Raw genomic sequence first — 12799 nt, forward strand, 5'->3', positions numbered from 1 at the left:
CCTCTCCCCTCTGAAAATGACAGGCTTTATTCTCCTCAACATGGTATCTTTGTTTCTTCCCTTATGCCAGTATTTCCCAAATGTGTCTTTTATTGGTATCCCTGCAGTGGTATTTGTCCTGAAATGGTCTTACTTTTCTTTCACTTCAGTATTTATTATAGAAAGCTTTCATCTACATGAAAAAAAAAAAAAAAAAAAAAACCAGTATCCCTTGATAAATAAAAGCTCAGCACAAAAATGAATCCAATAAAACCTGCAATGATACTGCCTTCTAGCTAGGTAATGCTTGTCTGAGGCACGCTCTGTTTTGGTTAATGTATTAAAGAGTTTCTCCTTGATGCATTAGGAGGATTGAAGAAGAATGGAAAACAGGGTAACTTTCTCGCGTTCTGTAGGTAACGCCATGTCCGTGAACCATCTAAAATAACTTCCCGTGTCATCTATGTGTATGTGTACGTGTCCCACACTCTGGGAAACGATGCCTTACTCCTGTGACCTGATAAGCAGCTAGAGGGCAAGAAATGATTCTCTTCTCCGTGTCCTTTGCCTTTCTGGGGACCTATTGCTTAGGTCTCTAAACCACCCTCCTTCTGGGGGACCTTGAGGAGCCTTGTGAGCCACCGTGTTATTTGATGGGAAGAAATGAACAGTTCTTTCTGCGACACTGGCCGATGGGTCGGTCTTCTTCTCTTGGAACATCAAGATAGTAGGCTTTTCAGGCCTGGGGTCACAGGCTGGAGAATGAATGTTTTTCCTCAAGTTCTGGTGCACGTACGTGTTTTGGGGGTGTACATGGTGTCAGGGGCGGGGAGTGTAGCAGAGGAAGACTGTGGCGTTTTCTAAACTTCCTTAATTCACAGAGTTCTGTTCATGAAATGCCCCAATGCTCTGGGAGCTGGGCTGGTAGGTTCGCGTCTGAGATCAGCATTTTGGGGGGGCCGGGACAAGACTCTGGAGACCGTCTCCTCCCCAGGGTCCCCGCCCTACTCCCTCCACTCTCCTTTTATGGAAGAGGAACCAGGGTCTGGCAAACAGGTGTCGTGCCAGCTATTGACTCTGCCTATAAGCTGCAAATCATACTTGAATCCAGACGCTTGCGACAGAAACCAATCACAGCAGCCCTCCTGTGACTGATGTGAGTTGTTCACAGACTGTTTTTCCTCCTTTTCCAGGCAGTGCTGAGCCCTCTCATAGCCATTGCGCTGAAAATCTCCCAGATTCATGAGAGAACCGGCCGGAGGGGCCCCACAGTCATCACCTGAGTGGAGGAAAGATCAGTGACGAGGGCCAAAAGAGAGCGCTTGGCGGGACATACTTCACCCACGCCTTCTTGCTACCTGTTTGTGCCTTTTACGACTTTGGGGAAAAAAAAAAAAAGATAATATGTTTATGGGGGGAGGGGCGGTGGGGAGGAGAAAAAAATCTGTTTTGTTTGGGTTTGGCTCAGTTCCTCCAAATGCAACAGGGGCTTCCGTTGTCTGTTAAAGCTGCACTATCATTTGGTATCCATATTTTAGCATGCAAAGGAACCTCACCTTTTGAGAAAAGAGTTAGCGGGCTGGGAAGGTGTCCATCCTGGCATCTGTGCGCCGTTGCTGTCCGGTGTGGAAAGGTGCTGAAATCATGGTCAGAGCGCAGTGCCAGAACTAAAGTGACCCGAAGGCACAGGTGCCCCTGGGCGGAGCTCAGAAGACTCTCCTCGGCGTGGTGGAGGGCTTGGCTCTTCATCCTGGGTCAGGTCTCCCGTGAGGGGAAGGTTGGGCCCCTCATAGCGCACCTCATGCCCACAAGCCACCGTATGGCCCCTTCCCCCACCCTCCCATCCCCCCGGAGTCCCCAAGCCGAGTTCTCTCACGCCTTCCAGAGCATTCTGCAGATCACAATGGCACACTTCCAGCGAAGCATATCAAAAGGGTGTTTTCCTCTCTTATTTTGTAAATATTATTTTCGCTATTAAGCTGGCTGCGTTCTTTCCAACTCAGCCAATCCTCGTGCAGGTGGAGAGCCGTTTCTTGGCAGGACTCTGCAAATGAGTGCCTACGGTCCCACCAGCGCTCCCTTGACGCCATCATGTACGGTGACACGGGGGTTCACATGAATTCCTCCTGGGAAGACAGAATACCACCATGTCCGCTGTCTCTCTGACTTTCTCTCTCTCTCTCTGTTATCTTATAAGGGTCTATTTTAATGCAATCGTTTGGACATAGTTCACATCTTACAGCGGCTATAGAAGGAGACAATGTGATGGTGTAAAAGTAGGGAATAGAGTACTTACTGGGTGGTGGTTATGGGCCTGATGAGGGGTGGGGGGCCCCTGATGGAAACCAGAAGGTCACAACTGGCTTTCTTTGCCCAGGAGCAGGATATTGCGGCCCTAGCAGCCTCCGTCTGTACTCAGCTAGGACACTCGGTGTGGTGCGTGGGACCTGTTTGCATATGTTTTGCTTCCTTGGGAACAGCACTGTCACTTACCCCGTCGTCAGCACAGATGACGTGATGCGCTTTGACTGTTAAGCAATGTGTTGTTGCTGTAGTCAAGACTCGTGCAAGCAGGGAGATGTTCCCAGTAAGGGATTTGTTTCCACTTTCTATCTCTGCTTCTGTCAGAAAGTCGCTAGGACACTTAGTAGCCAATAAAAAAGAAATTCCTTATTTCAACCTTTTGCACGGATTGTGGATTTTTGCTTGTTTGTTTCACCATATTGGTCACACTTTGCTAAGTCTGTCTTTCAGAACACTCCCAAGGGCTGGCTTTCATTAAATTACATAGATGGAACCAGAAAGGGCAAATTGCTCAAAACTGCCCTCGGGAGTCAGCAGAAAAATAAATTGGCAACTGGCATTTCATCGTTAAGTATCTTCATTCTGTAATAATGGAGGGTGGCTTGGAGCAGAGATTCTAAAGTTATGATATTTGTCAGCGACGAGTGCAATTTGCCTTAAAGCTTCGCTTCTCACTGGCTTTAAGCGGATGCCTGTGTCGGCCATGTATTCACTGCGCGGCTCTGTGTGGGTCAACACACCTTGGATGTCTTATTAGGTTACCTCCTAGGTCAGAAAATAGGTAATTTTTCTCAAGTTGCTGAATTTTTGACCATCTCTAACTTCGAGGTTCAAATGTAAATCCTCATTTACAAATTCTGGGGTTTTTTTTATTTCTAGCATATCTCTCTGGCACAGCCCAGGTATTCATTCATTCATTCATTCATTCATTCATTCAGCAAACACTGATTGAACAACTACTTTATACAGAGTCCTGTTTTTGGTGCAGCGAGATGTACAAAACATGATTCCCGCTCCCGGGACTTTGTAACTTGGGAACAGGAGGATGTGAATGTTAGGGTAGAGGTACAAGCAACACGCTTTGGGAAACGGGCAAGGTGGACTCTGAGATGACAAGACCCGCGGCACTTGAGGGGTTTCCCAAAGAGTGGGGCTTCCCGGGACTTATAACCATGTATGTAATTTCACCAGGGGTCGGTGTAGCGGAACAAAGACTAAGAGTGGAGAGGTAGGGTGGCTGGAGGGGAGGCTGGCCTTGGGTCCGGTGGGAGGATGGCATGGACGAGTGAGGTCGAGGGAGACACCGCGTTATAAATACCAGGCGGGGCGTGGGTCTGGGCCCAGCTATGGAAAGAAGCAACTGCACGGCCACCTGTTTTTACAGAGCTTTTTCTCAGCTAGGTTGCCAAGGAGGAGGTCGTGTAGTGACCCTAGGACACAGCCTTTCCCTCTGGAAACCTGCTCAGTTTCACATTGCCGGGATGTTCTTTCCACTCTGCATAGAATCCAAGCTTCTCTTGCAGAGCTATATATGCATCTGCTCTTGCCTTACCCTTAGGAGACGTTAAAGACAGGAAATCCCTGGTCTCTCTGTCTTAAAGGTGAATCTCCAGCCACCAGTCTTTCGGAAGAATGAATGACTGGAGAGGTCCAAGAATTTGGTGGGGACCCCAGGAGGCAGTCATAGAAGATGCTGTGGATGGAGTGTGGCAACTATGAGGGCCCCCTCTTCTACTCGGCTAATATTGAGGGGCTTACTCGCTACACCATGTGCCTCCAGAACAATGATGAGCAACAGTGTGGATGATCCAGTGGTTCCCAACCAGGGCATTGCCACTACTTACCCACGGGGTGTTTGGAAATGTGTGTGGATACACGCCAAGGAGGCATTTACAGGGAGGAGACCACGATTCTAAATATCCTGCCAGGTGTCAGCCAGTCCCTTAGAACAAAAAAAATTGTTTTGCCTCATTCGTGATTCTTGGGTTTATTAGCTGACCTTGCGAATGGCAGGCAGCCATTATTAAAATGAGATCATGTATGAAATCTTACTGATCCAAGGTACAGCCTATATCCAAAGTACTCACGGAACAGATCGTTTTGTGTGACGTTTCAGACTGAAGGCCTTGGACATGACCTGAAGGCTTTCTACACGGGAAGTCTCAGATTGATGGTTGGCCCCATGGTGGCACATTGGGCTGACAGTTGGCTGTTCTGAGCCAGCGGTCTCCGCAGATAATACAGGCAATGACGGGGCCAATGGTGTGCTGACTTCTGACTGGCCAACTGTGGGTCAGTGTAAGGCATGGGATTTACTTTGACAGCCATATCCATCCGCCATGGCAGGTGCGTGGAATCTGAGAAGCACCTGGGGGATCTGGTAGCGACAAAACAGGTGACTCCGTTTTATTATTTGATCGTGCACTGGGTGCTCTTGGAGCACACGGACACTGACATCTCAGACACCTGCCTGGAGGACATTTCCTTTCCCGAGTGGAGAAGGGCCTGAGAAAATCGTGCACCTTTCGAAATGACGTAACTGCCCGTAAATCAGTTCCTGGCCCTTCAGCAGTTACAAACAGCAAGAGATTGCCAGAGGCAGCAGAGCTTAGCAGATGCCTTTTCCGCCTCAACTGGCCACAGTCTTTATCGGTGGACGTGGCTCATGCAGTTGACAGCCCATCTGGTATGTGAATCAGCCTAACCTGTCATGGAAAATTACAGAACATGGTGTATGCATTATATACCCACATCCTTATCGTCTTTTCATGTCTTTTCATGCCTAGGACGTGCCCTGCAATATAGGGAAGCTGGGGAGATACCTCACCAAAGACCGTGTGTTTATGTAGAATACTTAAGGTATGGGTAGACTTACCAGTAAAAGGAGTTTTGGAGTGGAGAGTTCAAATATACACCTGCTGCATCTTGGATATGCATAAGATGCAGCATAGTGACTATAACCGACCTCGTGATGCACATCTTCGGTGGGGGGGGGATGGGGGAGTACTTAAAGTTGCTACTCAAGAGGGATGTTACAAGATTAAAATACTGAAGAGCCAGCACCTCTGAGGATTCCCCTTCCTCGACGGGTGAGTCTACCCTTCCCATTTGGGAGGAGGGAAGGAGGGAAGACTGTAGTGGGAGTTTGCCTCTTCCCCACACTCTTATAGCCTACAGGTCTCCCTCGCCATCCAGGGAATCGTGGTTCTCCACCCATCACCATTCATTTCACCACATACTTAAGGAAGAGGGGATGCAGTGTATGCCTCCTTGAGTAAATCTCCCAGGGGTGGCCGGTGAATCTTACGAAGCACCACGGAACACTTTTGTTCTGAGTTGCAGTGGGGCTTAATCGTTGGGCCTCTCAAAGGTGGGATTTGTTGGGGGTAATCCCCATGTCCTTGAGGCAAGCTTGCTTCAGAGGACATATGTTTTTAAGAAAGCAATGAATCTCTATTAGGGGTCCTTATTTAAGTACAAAATTTATTGCAGTAAAGAGATCAAAACGATTCTCTTAGGTAAACCCGAGTGAGTGTGTTTCATGTGACTATCAGAAGTGGGAATAACCATCCGCTACAAATGCAAACTCTGGAAGAAAGCCCAATGACAGAGTTTGTTCAGGTCAGTGGATGCGCTCAGACCCCAGAGAATATTCCAGGAGAACAATCTCAGTAGAGCAATGGAAAGACATGACAAGAGAGAAATGATAAATTGCGTTGCAGATAAACAATCACCTTCCTGTTGGACAACCATGACTGGCCTTCACATCCAGGTATGCCCTTGATGTCAAGGATTCAAATCACGGATGCCCAAATTCATGTTTCATGTAAAGGGACCAGGATTTCCTTTCATGTGGCTTCCTGTGTATTTGTCAGGACACACATAATCTGTGCACTCAGCAAAAAAGGAGAAGAGGAGGCCATGGAGGCCCCATTCCATCTCTACAACTCTCTTCCTCCTTGAAAGATCTTCACCCTTCCCACCACTGTCCAAACCATCTTTCGTCATCAACAGAATGATCAGAGGCAAGGAAACTGCACCATGAGGTGAGGGCCAAGCTCCTGGGCAGAAAACGTGGGGGGCTTATTTACATTTTAAAAGTGAACCCTGTTATATGTCAATGACAATGAAAAAAATTTAAATCTTTTTTAAATTAAAAAAAAAAAAAGCAAACGCTAAAGCAAGCTTGGCTGCTTCCCCAAGGGCTTTAAGGTAGTGCACCTGCCCGGGGGCTCCGCTCCTATTAGGACCCACTTTCCGAAGCAGGACTGAAGTCCAGACTGCTCCGTGGGAGGAGGAAAGTAAGACAGGGTTAACCCAGCACAAATGTTTGAAGCGAAAAATCCTCTCACGCCCCTCTGTGGACCCTGCTTCACCCTCCCGGAAACAACTGTAGGTTATCTGGAAAGTTGCTTAATGGCTCGAAGTCTCAGTTTATGTGTCTGTAAAAGGGGAATAGCCACTGCGCCTGTTACCGAAGGGTCTATTGAGGGCTAAATCCAAAGCACACAAAGTTCATGGTGCAGAGCCCATCCTATAAAAGACACTCTGTAATTGTTAGATATTGATCCCAGCATAAATTCCTCACTTGATGGAGGAAGAAACTGAGGCCCGGAGAGAAGAAGATTCTTGTCCAAGCGCTAAGACATTAAGCTGCATCTCTCCCCTCCACCCTGCCACCCGACTTGTCCTCTTATATTAAAACATATAATAAAATATAATAAAGCTGAGGAGGAATCAGGGGGTTTTAAAAGAAATGTCCCGAGTCAAAAATGCATGGATCCATATCTTGGGACACAAAGAACTTTCTGTTAAGGATCAAAGCATTCCACCATAGTCTCCTTTCTTTCAAAGTCTAGAGATTCACAGGGCGATTTGTTGAAATATACACGTATATTTTAATGCTTTTCAAGATTTACATCAAAATCTAGATTCATACAACCTATGGCTAATACAGTTTCTTCCCCTAAATTCTGTGCCTTATGAATTTTTAAGTCTGTTCCACTTGAGTGTCTGAGAAATCTTGTCCTCTCTGCTTGTACAACCATCCCGTTTTTAAGATCTTCCTTCAAAATTCTGTGTTCCAGCCATTTTGAAAGCAAATATTACAGTTGCTGTCCACATAGAAACCACACACACACACACAATTAAAAGAAAGTCATACAAAGTAACATTCGTGTCTTCCAAGAGGAAACCTCCCGTAAGGTGAATTACGATGCTGTCACTCTAGTTAATAGGGTAAATGGGGGGAGCTGCAAAGCCAGCCACCAAAACCTGCAAATTAAACAGGATGATGACCCTTCGTCTCCAGCACACTTTCTTCTTGCAGTTGTTGGGTAATGTACCTGAAAGCCCATGGCTGTCCATGAGCAGCACCTGTTCTCCCCATTGGGGGCTGGGGTGCTGGAGGGGGTTGAGTGAGAGCTAAAAGCCTCTTGGGGCACAGCTCCAAACGGCTGTCCAAAAGCCCAACTGGGCTGAGATTAGTGTGGATCCTTTGAAATGTGGCTTGCTGTCCACCACACCCTTCCGGGACCCCACGCTGCCCTTGCAGACCAAAGCACGTCCAGGAAACCGTAATGCTGTCGTTTCCCGCATCTCCTCGGCGTGCGCTCGTGAGGGTCCCCGAAGACCCTTTCCCTCCCGTCGTCCAGTGCCCGCGTTTACTACCAGCAGCCGTATCCCTTGAGGGTGCATCCCAAGCACTAGAGAGTATCTCCTGCTTCAGCATCCTGAGCATCCTTCAAATGGTGTGGCTGTCGCCACCCCGCCTGCCACGGACTCCTCATAGGAAGGTGGGGCCTCTGGGCGGGCGTCAGGTGCATCCTCGAATCCAAGGCCCATCTCTGTGTACACAGGTGGAGGGACATCCGAGGCCTCTCCCTCTGCCGGACAGGGTTGCTTCTCCACATCAGGACTCTCTTCATACGCAGGGGGGTAGAAATCTGGCCTGGGGATCAAAATGCCACACACGTACACATGTTATTTAAGTGGTTAACGCCAAAGAGGCATATGCCTGACTCTCTCAAATCACACTGTGTGAAGCAAAACTGTTAAGAAACATTGATTTTGAAACAGATGTACTTCTTCCCTGGCATCACCAGTTTTCTAAAAAATGTGGGTTTTTTTTCCAGCAAAACCCTCCTCATCAGCCATGGGATGTGTGACTCTACAGTCATATTTTTCCCAGTGGGTTATTCCAAGTTATTCCCTCTCTCTTGCTCACGGGAACCAGGGGCTTTCAGCTGGGGGTTCTTCTAGAGGGCAGGAGGAGGGGGCCTCAATGCTGGAGCTGCCTTCCACCCAGTTATTTAACTCATCGTATCCTTGTCCTCGTGCATACGCTTCTCCTTCTCTATGTGGTTGCACTCACTGTCTCAGATCCTCAGAGCCCATAAACTAATGGATGAAAACCCACGTATAAACTGGTCAGATCGCTATGTTATACCCCTGAAACTAATGTAACGTTGTGTGTCAACTACACTCACGTAAAACATTAACACAGCAAAACACAAAAAACCCCAGCTCGGTGCAGTCTCCTCAGCTCTGACAGATGCTCCCCTCTTTCTTCTCCCTTTTTCAAGTCTCAGCAAGCACGTTTCCAAAAAACATACGCGTTTCTCAAACTATCTCCACTGACAACTTCATGTAGATTTCACTTGCAGCCCTTTCTATGCCAAGAGGCCAATGGCGAAAGGAGCCATTCCCGCCAAAGGCGATGTATTCATCGGTAATCTTGCCCAACGTTGCTAATTGCTGAATCCTTCTGGCTTCTCCATCATGAATGGGACGGGGTGGGGGTTGGTGCGAGGTGAGGAAGAGAGAGGGTGAGCTTGATGGGTTTATTTATAGCGCGAATCCCTCGGTGCCTACGGGGAGTGTTTGTGGTATGTAACCACAACAGAACAGAGACTGCCATTTGTGGCCACAGCTCCATTCCAAATATCACCAGGCCCAAAGCCAGATGGCTAAAGACGCTGTCTACTGTATGGCATAAATCTCAGAGGTGTCACAGGGCACACGCATAAAGACACTGAAGACAGAGAGGTGAGCTTTTGCCTGGAGTGATTTGAGAAGCTTCCGGATCACGGCCACCCGCCCCCAAATCCCATCCACGTCTCCCAAACCCGTCCGCCCACACCAGTTCTCATTCTCGGAACCCCACATTCCACCACTGCAGACTCCTCTGCTCTGATGCTTCGGTGTGGGTTCCCATTTTGAATGCAAATGCTTCTCAGTAATGCAACGTTTCCTTAACTGACTTACTGGCCGCTCTGAGTAGGCTGGGTACCTATTAGGTGCCGTGGGAAGAGGCAGGTCAATGTGGTGTCATGATAGCCGCATCATAGATCACTAAAATAATTCAGCACGCTGGGATGTTATGCGTGTGTTAGTAAATTCGAGCTGCCTCCTACAGGCAATCAGTTACTCTTATCAGGGATTCACACTCTCGAGGCAATCATCTAACATTTATACAAGAAAAAAAAATCATCCCTCGAGAAGCATCATCTATGATCATTTCAGTTATCTTAATCTTTTATCAAACCCAGAGACCTTGCTAGTTAGCATAATAAACATTGGAAATGGGGGTTGGTTATTATAATTAGTATCTTATTAATTAGCATAATGCCAAAAATCAACCATCATGGGTAAAATTGCTTATAATCAAGATACATATGGGGCACCCGGGCGGCTCAGTCCGTGAAGCGTCCGAGTTCAGCTCAGGTCACGATCTCACGGTTGGTGAGTTCGAGCCCCATGTTGGGCTCTGTGCCGACAGCTCGGGGACTGGAACCTGCTTTGGATTCTTTGTCTCCCTCTCTCTCTGCCCCTCCCCTGCTGGTGCTCTGTCTCTGTCTCTGTCTCTCTCTCTCTCAAATATAAACAAACATTTAGGGGGAAAAAAGGATACATGCAGTAGCTAGGATATTTTATTTTTTTTCAATGGTTTATACTATTTATTTATTTATTTTCAATATATGAAGTTTATTGTCAAGTTGGTTTCCATACAACACCCAGTGCTCATCCCAAAAGGTGCCCTCCTCAATACCCATCCCCCACCCTCCCCTCCCTCCCACCCCCCATCAACCCTCAGTTTGTTCTCAGTTTTTAAGAGTCTCTTATGCTTTGGCTCTCTCCCACTCTAACCTTTTTTTTTTTTTTTTTTTTTTTTTTGCTTCCCCTCCACCATGGGTTTCTGTTAAGTTTCTCAGGATCCACATAAGAGTGAAACCATATGGTATCTGTCTTTCTCTGTATGGCTTATTTCACTTAGCATCACACTCTCCAGTTCCATCCATGTTGAGTAGCTAAGATACTTTAGATCAAGAAGGCAAAAGAATTTTTTTAAGGAGTCTTGCAGCCTGTGTCTTAAGGATGATGCTTGAGGTTTTATCCCTGAATGGTCCTGTGTTGGGTGGGCCAAGAGTGAGGAGGGTTTTGGTTGTCTGATACCAACCCTCAGGTGAACTGCATTTGGCTATACTGTGGCAACATATATATAACCTGAAATTTACCACTTATCCATTTTAAGCGTACCGACGAGCGGCATTCAGTACAGCCACACCGTTACGCAGGCATCTCCAGAACTTTTCCATCGTCCCAAGTTGAAACTCTGTACTCAGTAAATGGTAAGTCCCTCCTCCCCCACCGCCAGCCCTGGTCACCCCTGTTCTTTCTGTCTGTGAATTTCGCTGCATCTCATATAAGTGGAATCATACAGCATTTGTCTGTTTGCGTCTGGCTTTTTTTACTTAGCATAATGTCTTCAAGGTTCATCGACACTGTAGCATATGTCAGAATTTCCTTCTCTTTATGGCTGAATAATATTCCGCTGTGGGTGTAGACCACACTTTTTTGTTCCTTCATCCACTGGTGGACATATGGGCTGTTTCCACCTTTTTGCTCTTGTGAATAAGGCTGCTGGGAACAGTGGTCTACAAATATCGCTTCAGGTTCCTGCTTTTAATTCTTTTGTCTGTATACCCAGAAGTAGAATTTCTGGATCAAGCGGTAATTCTATATTTAACCTCTGTACTATTCTTCATAAAATGATTGCACCATTTCACATTCCCACCCGCAGTGTATAAGGTTTTGGATTGCTAACACTTGTTTTCCGTGTGTGTGTGTGTGTGTGTGTGTGTGTGTGTGTGTTTTAAACAATAGCCATCATAATGGGTGTGAGGTGGTAAGATTAACTCAACTACCTCTGGAATGTTATTATCTGGCCTTGAATCAATCTTTCATGCAAGGTGTGATCAGAACACCCAAAAGGTCCGTTAGCTGGGACCACACAGAGTTCGTGAAGAGGTGGCAGGACTAATTCTATGCCTGTCTGTTCATTTGTTGTGTGGCAGAATTGGGCCTGGAACTTGCTTTCATTATAACCCGGTAGCCAGGCTGTGGGGGTAACTTAACCACCCCCTGCTCCTAAGGACAGCTCCCATGTTACAACAAAAGAACCTAAGAGTTGGGCCTCTTAAGTTGGCTGACGTAGCTCTTCAACGGGGGAGAGGTGGTTTCTCTGATATAAGTTCCCTCTGCTTGAAGGATTTCCCCAGAAGCAGCCCCATTCTTCCTAAGGATTAACCCCAAGTAATTTCCCAACAAGAAAGCTCCATTTCTAGACATACGGCCTGGCAGGACGTGGATATTATCCCACTGTGGGATTAGGGTCATTCCACTTTTCCAGAACTCAGCCCCATTGCAGCTCCCCTCTGTCCCCTGGCTTTTCAGCACGTACCTGTCGACTGTGGCCAGGGGCAGTGCCCCGTGAGCAAGGTGTCGTCTGAGCACGTGCGTGAACACCCCTTTGCTTTCCCTGGCCTGGCGGTAGGTACTCCAGAAAATTCCACTCAGAAGGATCACAAACCCCAGGGGCAGAAGCATATAGGCCAGGATCAGGTTCCCTCGACAGTTGAACATCGATCCTGAGGAAATGAGGAAGGCTCCCAGGCAGATCATCAGGAAGCCCGTCAGGAGGACAAGGGCACAGAGCACTAGACCGGTTCTGTTCCGCATCCCTGCCCCTCCGTAGCCCTTCCTCTCCCCTGCTTCCCTTGCTCCTCGAGAATGCTTTCATTAGCCAGCTCGAAGCTTTATATGCTCTGGGACCAAGTGGCCTTTGGACAATTAAGTGAAGTAGGCACTTAGAAGCTATTCATTAACCATTGAAAGTAACCGTAATATCCTTGGAGGATTAACCTAAAAACACAGCATTGTGTAATGCAGGAAGGCGTGGCTTCTCACTGCTGTGTTGCTCTTCTGAGCTGGACCCTCGGCCAACCCCAGTTGTTTGAGGGAAGGTCTCCTTTGATTGAAAGGGCACGGATCTCTTAATCCCCCTGGTGGGTAATTCTCCACCAATGCTCGAGAAATTAGCATTCCTTGATGAACTATCTTCTTTGTGGTTTGGCAGGGGATCCTTCCCTGATTTCTTCTCTCTCTCTCTGTACTGAAAAGACATTTTTAAAGCTCTTAACAAGTATGTCTTGCCTCTCTCAATGGAACTCCCTTT

The 12799-nt window shown here is 47.3% G+C and overlaps 2 protein-coding genes across 2 annotated transcripts in view; one reads left to right on the forward strand and one right to left on the reverse strand.

Annotated features, from left to right (window-relative positions):
- Positions 1 to 2658, forward strand: part of PGM5 (phosphoglucomutase 5) — a 183767-nt gene extending 181109 nt beyond the window's left edge. The window contains exon 11 of the mRNA XM_042912875.1: positions 1173 to 2658. Within this exon, the coding sequence (XP_042768809.1) occupies positions 1173 to 1262 (90 nt within the window). The 3' untranslated portion in view covers positions 1263 to 2658. The remainder of the gene's footprint in view (positions 1 to 1172) is intronic.
- A 4964-nt stretch (positions 2659 to 7622) lies between these two features.
- On the reverse strand, positions 7623 to 12337 carry TMEM252 (transmembrane protein 252). The gene is made up of 2 exons (XM_042913737.1): positions 12026 to 12337; positions 7623 to 8233 (listed from the first exon to the last, which is right to left on the reverse strand). Exons 1-2 carry the CDS (start codon positions 12301 to 12303, stop codon positions 8008 to 8010), a joined length of 504 nt encoding a protein of 167 aa, XP_042769671.1. The 5' UTR covers positions 12304 to 12337; the 3' UTR covers positions 7623 to 8007.
- Between the last annotated feature and the right edge of the window lie 462 nt (positions 12338 to 12799).

This window comes from Panthera leo, chromosome D4, assembly GCF_018350215.1.
Source record: "Panthera leo isolate Ple1 chromosome D4, P.leo_Ple1_pat1.1, whole genome shotgun sequence".
NCBI lineage: Eukaryota > Metazoa > Chordata > Mammalia > Carnivora > Felidae > Panthera > Panthera leo.